Source organism: Gracilinanus agilis, chromosome 4 (assembly GCF_016433145.1).
Source record: "Gracilinanus agilis isolate LMUSP501 chromosome 4, AgileGrace, whole genome shotgun sequence".
In the NCBI taxonomy this organism is placed as follows: domain Eukaryota; kingdom Metazoa; phylum Chordata; class Mammalia; order Didelphimorphia; family Didelphidae; genus Gracilinanus; species Gracilinanus agilis.
In genome coordinates, this window is record NC_058133.1 from 307,382,825 (window position 1) to 307,401,734 (window position 18,910).

General features: G+C 34.1%; 1 protein-coding gene across 1 annotated transcript in view; it reads left to right on the forward strand.

Annotated features, from left to right (window-relative positions):
* ADGRB3 (adhesion G protein-coupled receptor B3) overlaps window positions 1-18,910 on the forward strand; it is a 907,908-nt gene that overhangs the window by 421,457 nt on the left and 467,541 nt on the right. Inside the window, exons 10-11 of the mRNA XM_044676017.1 lie at window positions 11,913-11,981; window positions 18,157-18,265. Coding sequence (XP_044531952.1) covers window positions 11,913-11,981; window positions 18,157-18,265 — 178 coding nt within the window. The remainder of the gene's footprint in view (window positions 1-11,912; window positions 11,982-18,156; window positions 18,266-18,910) is intronic.

The window sequence follows — 18,910 nt, forward strand, 5'->3', positions numbered from 1 at the left end:
TCTTATGTGGCAGAAACATGAGTTGAACCCTTATCCTCTGCATATCCAGATTTCTTTCCAATGTTCTTTTTTCTAATTGCTTATGGATATATTCATGGAAAATTTGATTCAGTAATTCTTGGGAAAGATTAGAAATACATTTTCTGTATATTTTTCCATTTGAATTTATTATTTTAGCTAAATTTTTCAAAAACATTGTGGATTCCTTTAAAAAAAGAATGTTTTTTTTTAAAAAAAAGGCAAACCAGGGGGCAGCTGGGTAGTTCAGTGGAGTGAGAGCCAGGCCTGGAGACAGGAGGTCCTGGGTTCAAACCCGGCCTCAGCCACTTCCCAGCTGTGTGACCCTGGGCAAGTCGCTTGACCCCATTGCCCACCCTTGCCAATCTTCCACCTATGAGAAAATACACCGAAGTACGGGGGTTTATTAAAAAAAAAAAAAACATTAAAAAAAAAAAAAAGGCAAACCAGGGGCAGCCAGATTGCACAGTGGATAGGGTGCCAGACCTGGAGTTGGGATTATCTGGGTTAAAAAATGACCTCAGACACTTCCTAGCTATGTCACCCTGGGCAAGTCACTTAATCTTCATTGCCTAATCCATGCTACTCTTCTGTCTTAGAATTAATACCAAAACAGAAGGTAAGGGTCTTTAAAAAAAAAGAAAAGGAAGCCCTTCACAATTGGCCCCCTAACATTTTAACCATATAGGTATTACTTCAAATGCGATTACTTCTTCTTAATAAATTTATGTCTAAGCTTATTATGATAAGTTGGAGGGAGCCAGGGAATAATGGCTAGAGAGGTAGTCTTGAAGCTAGGATGCTAAGGATTTATATCCTACCTCTGATATATACTAGTTGTGTGACATTGGATAAATCACTTTATTTTCAGAAATTTTGACAAGTCTCTAAGACTTCTCCAAACTATAGAGATGATGACTTTATGTTAGTAGATATTTCCTCATGTGAGTTTCCTTTATCACTGTAATCACAGTTCTCATCCTTCATTCTTACACTCATTCAATTCTGAGTTGAAGATAATTCATTTCTAATTTTAAACTATTATATTGTTTTAGCACTATTTCCAGCTGAACAGTAGGATCAACAAGATTATGAAGTTAATTTGATGTTACTAGTGAGTTGGAGTACATTTTTTCAAGAGGGATTTCAACTTGTTTTTAAACATTATTAAATCTTATGCATCTATTAACAGCAATACTCTATTATGGTTGACAACTGTAAGTAAAGCGCTAAAATGCAAATTAGAAATATTTCCAAAACATACTTTAACCAGATTAATATAATAATGTCTTTAGGATTAGAAATAAGCACTCTTCTTTAGTTAACTTTCAATTATATCCAATAATATACTGAATCAGTAAAGCAGATAATCCAAAAAACATTTCTGACTTCTTTGGTAATGCATATTTGTACTGACATTTGAATATGACAATAGCTGATTAGGGATGTTTAGCAAATTCATAGCTCTTTAAACAAGATAATAACTGTAAATATCCAACTAAGAAAAATAGAAAGAAAGCTTCTTACCTCCACTATGCCTCCCTGGAGGCATTGTTGGGGAACAAAAAATTCTACTCATTGTTTCCCATCCCATGTTGAAGAAAGGTCAGAGAATTGCATGGTCTTATATTGCAAAACAAACATTAGAGATTTCCTTTTCACAAAATCCTACCTCCTATAGGAAGGTCCTCTGTCTCTTAGTGAGTTATAGCATCTCTGCTTCAATATATGCAGTGAAGGAGAACTCACTAATAAGGTTCTAAAAAGAGAAGTATATCAATCTACAATTCAATCAGTACTTTTTGAGCCTATACTGTTTACCCAGAAATGTTTTGAAATGGTACCCTGGAAGATTAAAAATAATGATAATACATGATTCTAATAGTCACAGAATCTATAATTGAGGACACAAAATAATTACACATGTGTTTAACTATTTAGGAGTTCAGAAAACTGATTTACATCCTCAAGGGAGGACTCAAATTTAACGGAGTGTATTTATAGTGTTTTTATAAGTCAATTATATTCTAGTAAAGTCTCCAAACACTTCAAGCAGCTCTGGCTCTCTGAGAACTCCTGGTATGTATAGACGTTATTTAGAGAGTTTTGATGATCAGGAGATTCTCAAAATGGATCTTCACTGATGAACAAGAGTTGGATAAGGAGACTAGAGTGAAGGAAGAAAGAAGTGATAGGACCTTAGAAGGTACTCAATTAAAAATAGGCTATTTATTGATTGAATAGTCTGAATAATGGCAAGTGATATAATAAAAAGGCAGAGATCAAAGCAACCTAACAGGAAAGAAGAGTGCATGTTCATGTCAATTTAAACTAACAAACATTTATCAAACCCTTGTACTGTTCAGTGCAGAGCATATTGGGATGAATGTTAGCTGGATAATTGATAAACCAACAAGCATTTATTAAACATCATCTCTAAGCTAGGTACTTTATTCAGTATAATGGATTAAAGAGAAAAATGAGATGGCATTTGCCCTCGAGAAGTTTATATTCTACTTGTGGGATGTGGAATATGCAGGGTAGTGGTGATCAGAGAAGGGTATTTTGTTCTAGTTGGTCAGAGGGATTGGAAATGCATCAAATGGCAGTAGATTGTCACACTTCTGAATACTGCAAATGGTAGCATTAATTTGATTATCATTTCCAGAGCAAGAGTAAGAAATGGAAGTGGAATAGAGGGCAAACTTAGGGCAGATGTCAAGATGTTTAGAATGGGTAGGCTCTCCTGTGCTAGTAAATGGGGCTGGGTGGGAGGTAAAGCATGATCTGAGCCAATGACAAATACTTTATTAAGTGAGACTCCCATGAGAGAGAACCTCTGTTCTAGAAGAGCTTAGTCAACAGAGGGAAGAACTATATATAGTATTAACCAGAGTTTCAGTTTGACAATGATTAAGTGTTTAGGAGAGCTCAGATCCTGTGACCAAAGAGTAGGGAAGAACCACTCTTAACTGTGGACACATCAGGGAAAGATTCATGGAAGATATCATAAGTAACATAGCCCTTAAAAAATGGAGGGAATGGCAATAGGCAGAAAGGTGGAAGACTGTCCTTTCCAGCAATAGATTATGGCTTGCACAAAGGCAGAGAAGAGGCAGAGGAGGGAAGATGTTACTTTAGCCATGTCTCTAAAGAAGTTTAACATCAAAGAGAGAATTAGATAGGAGATGATGCTAAATGGGAATTGAGGGACCTATCAGCATCATTACAGATGCAAAGGGGCTGTCAGGAGAGATTAACATGGAAGAATTGGCTGGAATGAATATCAGGATTTCTCATCTCAGGTGGAACCATCTTATAAGTAGTCCTATTACTTTTACTCATAACAATGCCTCAATTATTATTACATAATGATTGTACATTTTCCTGCTTACCAATCAACAAGGAATTCTTCTTACTACATGTTAGTAGAGGTTGCCCTTGATAAATGAAATTTCTATCAATGCACTGTTTAAACCTGGTCTTTTCTATAAATATGGCAATAAGAAAGGAGAGTTAAATAGCTTGCTTAAGTGTGCTTGATGTTTAAGGAGCCAATCCCATTTTACAAATCAATATGATTGAATTCTGCTAAGGGAATTACAATAATAGCAATGAAAAAAACTATGAAAAAGAATGAATAGTTACTGGCTTGCAACACACAATCTCCACATGAAGAGAAAAAATAAATGTGACCAACACCTACTCAGCTCCCCGTATCCCCCCCAAAACATTCAAGATAACTCTAAGGCATCTTTATTTATATTTAATTGGACCTATGATTTCATCAGGAGTCTCCTAGGAAAAATTTCTTCTGCAAATGTGTACCTTTTTCTTTTAGTGAGCGCCTGGAGCAACTGATCTGAGAAGCATCGTGCCCAGCATCACATAACCTTTATGTGGCAAAGGCAGGATTTGAACATAGTCAATAAGCCTTTATTAAGGACCTATTAAATGCTACATATCATACTAATCTTCTTGACTCAAAGTCCACTTTTATAGCTACTATATCACATTTTCTAGAATATTATCTAGTGCAAACTAATATAATACTAACTTGCTAGACTCAAGTATACTAATTGATGCATACTATGAAAATTATGATGTCCAATTTGATCCCACATTTTTAAGCCCTTAATATGTGAAAAGCTGGGACCAGGAACTATGTAGAAAGAAATGTACTAGATTCTAGCAATATAAAGACAAAAAAATGGGACAGCTAGGTGACTCAGTGGATTGAGAGCCAGGCCTAGAGATGGGAGGTCCTAGGTTCAAATCTGGCCTCAGACACTTCCTAGCTGTGTGACCTTGGGCAAGTCACTTAACCTTCATTGCCTAGCCCTTACCACTCTTCTGCCTTGACTCCAAGACAGAAGGTGAGGATTTAAAAAAATAATAAAGAAGAGAAAAATTTTCCATACCTTCAAAAAGCTTACTGGAGGGAAACAACACATCCTTCCCATCAGTCAATCGATCATGTATTAAGTACTTACTATGTGCCAGTCACTCTGCTAAGTGCTGTCCTTTAAACATTAGTGACTAGCAGAGAAGAGATGCCTGAAAGTTCCTCCTTTCTTCCTGCCACTTTGGACTTGAATTTCTTCTCTTCTTACCCCTTAATATCTACCCCTCTGTCTCTAGTCCCTACCCTTTTTTTCCCAGTGTCACCCACTAACTCTTGGGTTTCCAGTGTCATTTTGGCTTCTGTGATGAAAGGCTTTGGATTGAATGAATTTAGTACTCCTATGAAATGTAGCTGAGTCTCCTCTTTTGTGATCCACCATTTATCACTTATGGGTGACTTTCTTTTCTCATCCAGGATCTAATTTCATTTCTTCTTTTCATTCAACAGGTATTTATTTATCAAATCCTGCTATGTGCAGAAGTGCCAGGGAGGTACAGAGTTTAAAAGAGACACAGTTTGATCCTTAAAGACTTTCTAATATAGTAAAGAAGATTTATTTTTTTTTAAACCCTTACCTTCTGTCTTAGAATCAATACTGTGGGGATTTAACCCAAATGGAGATAACTATAATAAATGATATCACCATAACAAGTGTTTTTATAGTAACGTTTATAAAGCTCTATATATGCATCATCTCTTTTGAGTCTTACACCACACCATGAGGTAGGTACTAAGATTGTTCCCATATTACAGATAAGGAAAGTAAGGGAAAAGAGGTTAAATGACTTGCCTAGTCAGATGGCTACTAATTGTCTTGGGTGGGATTTGAATGCAGGCCTTTGGGACTCTCAAGCCCACTACCCACTCTGCCACCCAGCTCTCTGTATAATATAGAGTGTAATTTATGACACCAGGCTGATTTTCTCATTGTTACACAATATTCAAGTTGGTCTGTGATCTCAGGGATTAAAATGTTGATCACAAGGCATTTGTGATGACAGTCTTATACTCTTGTTCATGCCCTTCTCTAAATTTATATTATCTAAATAAAAAACTCCACTTGATATGCTGAGGTCTTCTTTGTTTTCTCTTATATCAGGAGGGTGCTTTGGACCACTCTAGCTGTCCCCCTGCCAAACTTCACCCTCACCAAGGAACCTATTGTACGTTCTCCCTGATGATATCTTTTATGATTTTTCTCCCTTGAAATTTGTCTTTGGCTATATGTGACAGATGGCTCATGTCTGTCATGTATCTCTCTCTAAAGCCATTTTGTGATATTCATTTTCAGTTCTTCAGAGACTTTTATGTTCCATACCCTAAAGAAATTCAGATACACCAAATCAAAATATTGGCATTAAATATGATGGGTCTTTCTTTCTTGGAAGAATGTGGGTGGGTCATTAAAGCAGCTTTGTGACTTTCTCTTGGCAATTCAGACCTCCATACTCTGGATTATGGAATTTGAGGCAGCTCAGAGATTAGAGTGCTGGACTTGATATCAGGAAGGCTTGAGTTAAAAGTCCTACCTCAGACACTTGGCTGTGTGACCTGTGTAACCCTTAACCTCTCCCAGCCTCAGTTTCTTCATGTGTAAAGTGAAGATAATTAAAGGACAAAACCCCCAAAAATTGTTTTTAAGGATCAAATAGGATAATGAATGTATAACTGCTTCATCAAGTATAAATGGCTGCATAAATGCTAGCTATTATTATCACTCTCCTCCTGTTCATTCCTGAGACCAAATATCTATACTCCCTGACTTAGATATCATACTGATATTCAAATTCATATTTTAGGCAATGAGTGTTCATTATCCATTTGTTTTTCCCTGGATGGATGGGCAGGAAAAAGCTTTCAGAGTGTTATTGAATCTCTGCCAGATTTCTAGGGATGGATATGACTAGCATAGTGGTACCACACAGAGGAATATATCTGTAGGCCTTCACAATCCACAGAGAATCTTCAACCTGAATTCTGTTACTAGCAGGAAGGAAACTGAACTCATAAAAAATGTAAAAAGCTCTCTATTTGCTTCAAAGTCAAGAAAAAAAGGATGAAACCAGGTTCTACTGCCCAATAGATCAGGAAGGAGAGAATCCTGGTTGGAAATAACAGTGACATTTCTCAGTTTTATGTCCCAGAGCTACTTGTGATTAGACACTGTGGCTTCCCTCTTACCATAGGTTTTCAGTCAAAGCCTGGCTATTGGAGGATTAACTGGGAGCCTGAGATTCTTGTTCAATTAAGGGTAGAATATTTTCCCTTTTTGACACTGTGATTCTGTGGAGGATAATAGGGAACAAACATCATGACCTGGGACATTCCCAGAAAAGAAAGTGGAAATCACAAGTCCTTTCTGCTGAGGGATTTTAAGCCTCAGAGGAAAAGATGAATTAGACCTGATCTATGCATTACAAAGCAATGAACTAAATTAAAAAAAAAAAAAAAAAAGATAGAGTTCGTGCTTAGGGGCAGGAAAGCACTCAGCTTTCACATTTTCCAGGCTATCTGACTAGAAGCACAAATCAGGTCATATGGAAGGACTAAAAAGAACACTAGCCACCAATAAGTTACTTAAGCCAGCAAAGACTTGATAACTGATGATGAAAAAGACAAGATGCTATCAGACATATCATGTGTGATAATCACAATGATCTAATTCTTTCATGCTCATGTGAGCATCAGGTAACTTCACTATTAGTAAGAGGTATAGAGAAAACAGAGGGCACTTGTGCTTGTAAAATATTATCTAACTCATATTTTTTCAAAAACCTAGGTCCATGACCTAAAACAAGAGATTCTATCTCTCAAAATAGTATTTTTTTTAAAAAAAATGTTCTGGCAAAAAAAGGCTCTAAGCATGGAAATTAATCTATTTATAGTATACCATGTTTGTCCATAAAGACAATAATGGTTTTTAAAATGTCAAAACATTGCGAGGAGTATATCATTGTTAGAACTAACAATATAAATGTTACAAAATAGAATTATTAAATGACATTAATTCAGTAAACATTTATGGAGTACCTTCTATGTGCTAGACACTATTTCAAGTAAATATGGGAGAAGTAGATATAAATAAGATATAAATCCTCCCATCGAGGAACTTAAAATTAAAATAGAAAATTTTCTGTCAGATTCATAAAACTGCTTCTGTGATATTGATGTTCAACAGCAGAGAACCTTATAAGTTTGTATTTGATGTACCCTAAATAGTCAGGTTTTGGCTCTGGGCTACGTATGGTACAATTTGCTCCTGGGATCAAAAATATACTTGTGGTTCCTATTAAAATCACTATTGGCTGGTGTGCTACTAACAATTATTTTAAATTCCACTTATATGGAATGGAAATAGATCGTTTTCTTTAGGGGAGTTGGAAGCATCTTGTAATTTCCACTTTGCCTTGATTCAGTAATAATGATTCAAGGTAAGTGCATTTGATTTATTAATTTTTTAGCTTTACTTACTGATCAATGTTACTAAGTTTTACATGAAATTTAATAGCTACTGTTTTGTACTTTTGCCCACTGAAGTCTTTAAACTATATTACACTAAACAACCACACCAATGCAACTATCAATAATATGTAAATAAGTCTTGATTGATCTCGCATGTTAAAACCAGTGGAAATGCGCATTGGATATGGGGGAATGAAGGGGAGTGAAGGGGAAAGTAAAAACAAGAATCATGTAACCATGGAAAATGTTTCTAAAAAAATAAAATATTATCAAAAAAATATATAAACTATATTAGAAAATTGTCGTTGTTAGTTAGTGACCTTGGACATGTCAGTTAGTCTCTAAGGCCTCAATAAAAGGCTAGATATTCCCTGAGTCTTCCAGTTCTATATCCATGATTCATTGATGCTATGATCTTTACATTGGTTGGCTGATATCCAGAAGTTGAAATATGTGCTCTTCATATACTTGGATGATATTGCCAATTCAATGTAAGTAGGACATACATTTAGAGTTTCTTTGACTTAAAAGATAGATATGGAACCGATCTGTATTGTTTTAGTGTAACAGCATGTATTTGCAAAATAGCTGTCAGAGGTTAGGGGTGTAGTGATAATTAAATAATGTAGTCATGGAACAGAAAGAAACTAACTGGCCTCTACAGAGATCAGACTTGTATCTTTGGCCTTATTAGCACAATGCTCCCAAGTGAGTTAACTGGTCATAATAAACTGAAGAGTACTGGATATTAAATAATTGCCTGGTGATAGACACAAGTCTAGTACAATGAAATAAACATTTGTAACTTTGTTAGTAGGAAAAGAAGGAAAAAATGAAGAAAGGTTAAAGGAATTGAAAATCATTCTAAATAATAATGAACTTTCTAAAATATTGGCATAAATTATTTCTTAAACTTTTGTAGAGGTTATGATTTAGAAATTTTTGAACCTTGTGATATCCTGAGAACTATTAAAATAAATAGCAATAATATAAATAGAACAATTAAATATAAACTTAACAGCTTCAAACCACAAGGAGAGAGGAAATGAAGCATCTTTGTTTTTCTTCTGAAAACACCAAGGTGAACTTAATTAAGAGTAGAAAATGTCTGTTTTAGGAAACTAGAGACAGTAGGGGGATGAAAAAAAAAACTTTAATGAAATATTTTCTGTTTCTTTTCTGTGGCACCTAAAATTTTTTTTTTATCTCCTTTCAAATGGACAAGAAACAGGAATAATGGATTTGACTATCAATTAACTTGATTATAAGCTTCTGTCTATCCCATCATACTATTACATGTATTTTATAATCTTGATTAGGGAGCTCTGGTTGACCTGGTGTATATCAGGACTGAAGGCCATTAGATTCAATGATTTTGTCCAGATGTAGGTTGTTGAGAAACTGGCTAGAGAGGTGGGCTTGAAGAGAAAACCTGTAAGAAGAGTATAAGCTTTCTCTTTCCAGAGGAAAACTAGATATGTTTGGCTTCAAAGAGATGGAACCTTATTTCTTAGCCTGAAAACTTCTTACATAGATCTTCTGGTCTTCATCTTCCTAGAAATGCACCTCCTAAACACATGCTGACACACTTTTCAATCTTGACCAAACATTACAGTGATATAAAAAAAGAAGGCTACTTCCAGGCTGAGCTACTCAACCACTAACTGAGGTGTTTTATTTATATATAAATGTGTGTATGTATATATGTATATATATATATGTATGTATTATTTATATCTGTGAGAGTCTCTCTTTCACTACCAATTTACAAGCCCTTTTCTATCAAACAAAATAGAAATGCGTGGATATTAACAATCATTACAAGTATGTATTATTAAGAGAAAACCAGTAGATACTCAAAATACATTTAAGTGAAGTTAGCACTAAGTGATTTTTAGGATTATGTCTTAGCTATATTAAGCTAAGCAAAAAAAAATCCTAAATAGTTTCCCCTTTGTTAGTTCATTGACCCAAGCTGAGGATATAGGGAATGGATTGTAATAGAGAAAGCAGTAAAAGGACAAAGAGAAATGAAAGTAATATAAACAAGAAACAAGTAGAGCCATTATTAAGAGAATATAACTCTTGGCCCTGTCCTAATAAAGATCCCTCTATGCCATGGCTTCCCTTTTACAAAGGGACATGAGGCAAATTAAGGACCAGTTCCATCTCTGGGGTTCGTGAGAACTATTATTAAATCTGGCCAAATACTTTTAAAGTTTTTAATTTTTCTAATTACATGTAGATACAATTTCCATAATCATTTTCTGACATTTTGTGATCCTATGTTCCCTCCCTTCCTCCAAGCTCTCCGTCCCTGACATGTCCAATAATGTGATATAGGTTGTATGTGTGCTATCATGCAATACATATTTCCATGTTCATCATGTTGTGAAAGAAGACACATATTGCTTATATATACTACAGAAAAATTCATAAAGGAATGGTAAATACATTTCTGACAAAAAGAAATTAAGATAAACTCAAAGGAAATAAGACTAGGGCAGGATAGGGCTCATCTCTTCATTCTTCTTTGAACTGGCTTGTTTCTCTGCTACCTTCAGCATTTGAGTCAGGCATCTATGATAAAAACACACATATTATCAGGAACCTTCCAGCTTCCCATCTCAGAAGTTCTCTAGAAGAACTAGAGCTGTAGCTGATGACAACTGCTTTCCCAGGAGTGTTGATGACCCTGGACAAAAGTCACCCTTCTCTTCTCTCATTTTTTTTTTATAAACTCTCATCCTTATCATGTGCAAAAAATCCACTTCTCTCTTCCCCCACAATTTATGAAGAAAATTAAGGTTATTTTCCTCTTTTCCCAAACGGGAAAGAGATAGAAATTCTAAGTGTCTTTTGTTTTTGTTTTTGTTTTTGTTTTTGTTTTTGTTTTTGTAGCTTGCTAAGTCCTTGCCAGGAGGTTTTATAGGCATAATGAGAAAGAAATAGTTGAAGGGGTTCAGGAAGGACCACAACATATTGAAAAATCACAAATTATTAGAACTGTAAGGGGACTTAGAATTGAAATGTCAAATGGAACCATCTTTGTAATTTGAGAGCATTAAGAAATGTACACAATGAAGGCTGATATAGGCAACTATAGGATATTTTGATAATGGCAACAGAAATGATGTATCTTTGGTTTTCTTATTAAAACAATAACACTAGATAAATTTATTTAAGCAACTAGGTGGCACAATGGATAGTGTTGGGCCTGGAATTAGGAAAAATCTGAGTTCAAATTTATTCTCACATAAGTGTCTAAACTGTGAGAAGCTAAGTTACTAAAACACCTCCTCATCTGTAAAATGGGGATAATAATAGCACCTATTCTTTCAGTGCTGTGGTAAGGATAAAATGAGATTATATTTGCAACTGGCTAACCTTAATATAAAAAGGAGGCTAACCTTAATATAAAAAGGAGGCATGGAGAGGCAGCTGGGTGGCTCACTGGATTGAGAGCCAGGACTAGGGATGGGAGGTCCTAGGTTCAAATCTGGCCTCAGATACTTCCTAACTGTGTGACCCTGGGCAAGTCACTTAACCCCCATTGCCTAGCCTTTACCACTCTTCTGCCTCGGAGCCAATACACAGTATTGATTCTAAGACAGAAGGTAAGGATTTAAAAAAAAAAAAAAAGAGGCAAGGAGGCAACATAGACTATTTCCTATGAAGGAATCGCTGTTCCTGGAGAAAAAAATTTCAAAATGTATATCTTACCAGAAGTAGACTGGTAGAATTATTATATATGAAGAACAAAAATAAGTATTTATGCAGTCATGACAAAAAATAGATATGATAAATGAAATAGGAACAGGAAAAGGATATTATTTAAATATAAATGTACTGAGATTTATTAAGCATATAAAAATTATGTCATCATAGTCTAGTAAGAACCTTAGAGATCATTTAGTATTATATATTGATTAGAGAGAACTTCACAATAGGACAAACTCAAATAAATATTGCTTAAGGAAAGAAAGTCTTCATTTATAGTTAATATCTTGTTTATTTTAATTTACAGAACTTCTTTCAAATAGTTAGCAATCTTCTAGATGAAGAAAACAAGGAAAAATGGGAAGATGCACAACAGGTAAGATGGAGTTAAATGCTAAATAATATTTTTCAATTAGAGTAAAAATCAATCTTGAAATTAAATTGCTACCTAACTTTTGGAAAATTTGTAGTGGGAAACAGAAGAAGGAAGTGTTAAGAGAACTTGAGTCAAAAATCCTAGTTTGCCTAGTCACACTTGGACATTTCCCTCAGCCTCTCTGGACTTAAATTTCCCTATTAAAAAAAGGAATGATTTGGACAATAGAGTCTGTAATCTGTCTTTCAGATCCCATGCAGATTTTCAACACAGTGATGAGCATCTGACTTGATGTCATACTTTGGATAGAAGACAACTTTTGAGAACTAAAAAGATTTTCCTAATTTTAGTCATTTATTTCTTTTAGGGACAAATTCTTAACAGTTCTGTGCTGTGCAATCACTTTCACCATTCTTCTCATATTAAAAGAAAAAAAATCTGATTACTTTAAAATTGAACCAGAAATATATGGCAGTACACAGTTTGACCACCTAGCTTTCTTATTTACAACCAAACTACAATCTAATCAAGATCATCTTTACAAGTGTAAATCTCTACACTGAACCAAAATTTGTCAAGGCAAAGGCAAGCCCAAACAGGAACATTTACTTTTCAATTTATTCTAGTTTCTGCTGTCTTTTAGTAATATAATACTAGCCTTATGTGCTTGTTAAATGGTTCTCTCCCCTGCCTCCCATTTGCCTGATTATCATTAACTATTTTCCATAAAAAAGCATTAATATCAATTTTTTAAGGATGAGCACTACCAACAACTCCTACTCACCTTTAGTAGGTAACATGAATTGAATTGACTTAAAAATTTGGCTTAAAACTTAAAAAAAGAACCTTCATTGAAAAATGTCCACTTACTGTTTAATCATTTACTTAAAGTCTATGAAAGCTTGCACTTCAATGCTTATAAGCCTCCTACAAACCAGGATATGGATCACCTGTATAAAACATTACTATAGAATTTTTGTTAAAAGTCAATAACTATATAAATTTCAACAAATCTTCTTCTTCATGTAAAATATGGGCGAAGACCTACAGAGGGAAGTATTATTATGTTAAAAATAAACATCCCAGAAATAAACATTACCTAAATGGACTCATTTCTTCTCACTACTATTAAATATTCATAGTTGATAATACAAACTTAAAAATAGTATTTTGTGAGTCTTTTATGAGGTATACCTCCAACATTGACTTCATATACACATAAAAGTTTATGATCTCTTTCTAAAACCAAGTATATTTATTTTAGTTCATATTATGGCTTAATTTCAAAAGTAATTTTCAAAATCCTGTTTTCATAGAAAATTATGAACTTGAATGTTGAAAGCTACTCAACATCTCTAGATAATCTGATAAGGACAGATTAGTTTATAAGAAAGTAATGGACGTGGGAGATCTTTCTGTTAGCTCATAGCTGCTTCTCTGTCTCTTGCAATGAACTTAGGATTTTATTTTTATAATGTAAACCAAACCCAATTCACACACACACACACACACACACACACACACACACACACACACACACACACACATACACACAGAGGAATTCACAGTTGCGAAGTCAAGCCAAAGTTACGTCATAGTTTTACAAAACACAATAAAGTTATAGTTTTACAAAGAATTTTCTCATGTAGATAGTGCTGGATTAGAAAAAAGTCCCAAGGCTGAGTCTTATACCTTATCAGGAGGAAAAGCACCTGCTGGAGAAGTCTTGTCTAACTTTTGTGCAGTTTTGACCTTGACTGTCTGAGAACAGTTTTGAGCTTAATTTTCTGTATTTCTGTCTTAAAGAGAAACTGTTAACCTCTAAACTTCTGGTTTGCTTAGAGGCATTTTATAATACTTGAGGCTATCTTCAAAACTAATTTAATATATTTTCAATAAGGAAGAGCCATCAGGAGGGGTTCAGATAAAAATCTTTTTTGATACTCTGTTTCTCTTATTGGCCTCTCAAACTTTAATAAATACATACAAGAGAGGAAATTCAAAGGAGTTGTATGCTAATCATGTGATGTTCAAATTAAGTGTTCAAATTAAATAAAATTCTAGGAATCTTTTCTCTACACCATGCAATTCATTAATAAAAAATTAATGTTGTCAATCCTATAGTTTAATTTTTTTAATCTAAACAGTTTTTTGTTTTGTTTAATGGAAGCAGCAGTTGTTAGGTTAGGAAATCAAGACTTGGCCAGCAGAATAGAGAAAAACAATTTTTGATGCCTGCTGTGATTTGTAAATTGTTTAAATTTTAATTAGACCTGAATAGAGATTATATTAAAAGGTAATGTTATAGCTTTCCTCATCCCCTTGAAATACCATCTGTGGAAAACTACTCATCTATGTTCTATGAAAGCTCTTACCTAACACAATACTATAGATCTAGACTCTTCTGCCCCAGGGAGTTAAATAATGCTCCTCCATAAAAGGGACAAAAAGAGTTAATATACCAATGCCCTATAATGCAAGTTTTAGTCCCTGTTGCTGAATATTCATAGGACATGGATCTTCATTACTTCTCTTTTGATAGGATCTCAAATGGAGGTCCATCACTAGGAGGTACAAATTCCAGTATTTTGATTACATATAAAACTGGTACAATATCAATAACTATTTCTTACATTTAGATATTGAATCTCTGTTTCTTTCTACTAGTTTAAGTTATGCATTTGTATTTGGCATCCTTTCATTGGGAAACCTCATTCACTGTAAGTAAATGATTGACTTTCCTTCAGAATACAGCTGCATTAGCAAGGCACATCCTTCTTATAGAGGCTTTAAGACCATTAATTATGGATATATTTAGAACAAATTTATAACACTCTATTTAAAACAAAGGTGCAGTTCATCTGATCTGTGATTTACTGTGAGATTCTCAATATGAAGGATGCCAGAATTTCTTTTAGTCATTTCAAGTCCCTAAATCCATAATCTGTCTGGTTACTTTTGATTTGGATTAATCATTAGTTTTGTTTATTGATTTCCAGAAAAAAAAATGGGCGTAACTTTATTTTTTAATGGAGATGGTAGATAGTTAAAAATGTTTTGTAACTATGCTAAAAAGATACGGTATCATAGATGAAAGCTCATAACCCTCCCACCCCCATTTGTTATGTATGACTAATTAGAAATCGTTTTAGTGAAATGACATACTACAAGTTTTTTGTTGTTTTTTTTTTATGTTGGCACATTATTTGAAACTGATTTTTTTAAGAAATATATACCAAGTCATTGAAAAATAAAATCCTTTCTGCATATGGAAGATTCAACTACATAAAATATTACATATGATAACATCTATAGAAAACACTGTATGGAATTTCTAGTGAGGAAACTCCTAACTCAACTGCAATTTAGAGTCCAAAGTTGCTTGAAACACACTGAAAATTAAGAGGCTTACAAAACAGTCAATATTGGTCTACTGTGGGACTGGTAGCTAGGTCTTCCTGACTGTGAGGTTAATTGATTAATTGTCTCTCCAATCCAACCTACTGTAATCCAATTAAATGCCTGCTATGTGCTCTGGGCCCTATGATAAGCACTGGAGATACAATTAATAGAAAAATGGTACTTGCCATTAAGAAACTTATACTTGAAAGAAGGAGACATCACAAAAGAAGACAGGATAGCAGTAGGATGGGGAGGAGGAACATCAGGATGTTGTTCTGTGGAGTTGAAATTAGATACAAAATGGAATGAACTGAGAGACCACTTTCTGCCCTCTATAAAGGAAGGCATTGGGAGGAATTTTGTAGTTTGCCCTCTAGCCCTCCAATTAGAGTAGAGAAGCTTGATTTAGCTATGTGGTGATGAGATTAAAATTGATGAGTTTATCCTAAGAGGGATAGCTTAGAGTCTGCAAAATGGAGTGAGCTGACAGTCTCTATGGCTTCTCATGCATATACACAAAAAGAAATGTGCTTTTGTATGTATGTATGTGTAAATTAGCATTATTTGTTAGGGGAAAATGCTTTTATTTTGAGGATGATGAAGGACAATGTCTTTATTTTCAAGTCTAAGAATAAAAATAACTGAATTTTAGCCTCAATTTTACCACAAGTTAGTTGTTTGATCTTAATAAACCACTTATTCCCTCTTCACTTCCATTTTCTAATTCAAAATATAAAGAGGTTAGAGAAAGATAGTCTCCAAGGAACCATCCAACTCCAAAATTCTATTACTAACCTAAAAACATAACACACTATTATGAGAAAAGGTCATGCTCTAGAAAGTATTCTTTTATGGACTGTTGGCATCATAAGTCACTTTGGCAGTGCCCCAATTAATTCATTTGTGTCCTTATGTGCCATATGTTCAAGTCAGTCAGAAAACGTATTTTTCTGTGGAAGGTTGGGTTATGCCAGTAAATAAAACTGAGAGATTTTTAGTGTTATTTTCCAGAAATAAAGTCTGTGGAAGTCTTTGAGGTTAATGTGATTAAGTGAAAAACATTCTCCAAACCTACAAAAGTAGAGTGTCCTCTGTCTAATTTGTCCAAACTCTATTCTTACCTCAACTCTTTGATACCAATTTTATATTCTTTGCCACTAGTCAGTATCTTTTATAATCTCTTATAGGGCTTTGCAAATTCATATACTCCAATCTGGAAATGAATAATTTATTTTAAAGGGGAGGGATACCTTAGAAGTTGAATCATGAAGAATGAGGACAGGGATTGGTGTTGGGTCTGTTATTACATTGGTATAGGGAATTCGTAGATAAGAAATTTCTTCTATTAATGCAGATCAGCAACTTTTTTTTTTTAATATAAAGTTTCTAAGAGTTGCTTAGAACACTGAAAATTTGTAAATTGACCAGGGTCATGTATCCAATATGTGTCAGAATTAGGGCTTAAAACAGGGTCTTCCTAGCTCTGAAACCAGGTTTCTATGAATTACCCCATTCTGCCTCTTAGTTAAGAATGCAAAATGCCAACTTCAATAATTTTCCTCCATATAATTAAATGCATCAATCTCAATGCAATCAAGATAAAAGTAGTGACCCTTAAAGATAAAATTTTCACTACTTTATTAGCCATATGTACAAAAATCTAACAATAATGATAACAACACCAGATAACTAACTAGCAATTTACATAGCACTTTGAGGTTTGCAAAGCCCTTTACAAATTTTATCTCATTTTATTTTTACCACCACCACTGGAAATTGGTGCTTCTGTTATTCCTATTTTATAGTAGAGGAAACCAAAGCAGACAGAAGTTGTGTGACTTGCCCAAGACCATAGATCTGCTAAATGTCTGAGGCTGGATTATGATTCAGATCTTCCCAACACTTTCTAGTACTCTTTTCACTATGCCTCCAATCTGTCCCTTTTATTTTCCAGGAAGAAAATGGGGCAGGTAGTTGGCACAGTGGTTAAAGTACCAGGTCTTTAGCCAGATAGTCTCATCTTTCTGAGTTCAAATCTTGTCTCAAATACTTAGCTATGTGACCCTGGGGAAGTTACTTATCTCTAATTGTTTCAGTTTTCTCATTAGTAAACTGATCTGGAGAAGGAAACGGCAAACCACACCAGTATTTTTGCCAAGAAAACCCCAAAAGGGTCACAAAAAGTTGGACAAGACTGGAAAATGACTAAACAAAGTCTCCACTTTTTCTGGCATCTTCTAACTCTAAGGGGGAAAAAGATAATTTTGTTATGTAAATCTGTGAAGGTAAAGGTGAATTCCAGACAATATTTTAAATTGCTCTATTTTCAGAAGTAAGGTCTCTCCTTTCCTTTTGTTCCTCACCCTACTCATGGTTCAACATGACAGACTAAATTAAAGACTAAAATTAAACCAAGAGTTCCATTTTTCCTTTAAGGTTGTGTTTAACTAATAATAAGAAATCCATCAATGGCTGTTTTTTGTTTATTACTGAGATGACAGTCCTTAAAAGTGCTGCCTTTTTCAGGGAGAAGAGGAAGAATCACGGAGGATTAAACCTGCTACACACTGTTATAACATTCCACTTACTGTGATAATGTTGGCATCTTTCCTGTTAATAGTTCAAAGCCATTGGTTCGCATACTTTTTTAATACCACACAGCTGCTTGCATATTCCACGACCTTCTTAAAACAGAATGGAAAGTTGTCCTTGATACTTCTAGAGTTATGAGAAAAGGTACTCTTTTTCATATAATTTTTGCTTGTTTCTGTAGATCTACCCAGGCTCCATAGAATTAATGCAGGTGATTGAAGATTTTATACACATTGTTGGAATGGGGATGATGGACTTTCAGAATTCATACCTAATGACTGGAAATGTAGGTAAGAAATAGGAATATATTTTGTCAAACTCATACTATTACTGAAAATCTCAAATTGCAAGTATTTACTCTATACATTGCATGCATAATGTATGCAATTTACATAGATCTATATAACAGCAATATTTCACCACATATACCACAGCTGATATCTGTGTTTTAACCTCAAGATATACACTGTGTGCACATCTCATATTATATACTGATTTCATGTATTTTACAGATTTACATAGATTGTAGACATATGTAAACATATATCCCTATAAATACTCATTTGACCACAATCCTGATTATTATTTTTTAAGGGGAATAAATTAGTAGGCTCCTTAAACATTATTTAAGGATTATGTTTATATATGTATTTATATATGTATACATACACACATATATTATATATATATATATTTATATATAAACACACATTATATATGTTTATATATAAATACACATGCATTATATATATATTTATATTTATATGTACATATATATATATATATATATATATATACCCACATATACATATATAGATCTAGTTTTTTATAAATACGTCCTATTGTGTAAGTTAAGTTTTGCAAGATTTTGCAAGAAGCCATGCCTGTGGGCAAGTGTCCAACTGCAAACTGTGCCCACAGGCATGGCTTCTTGC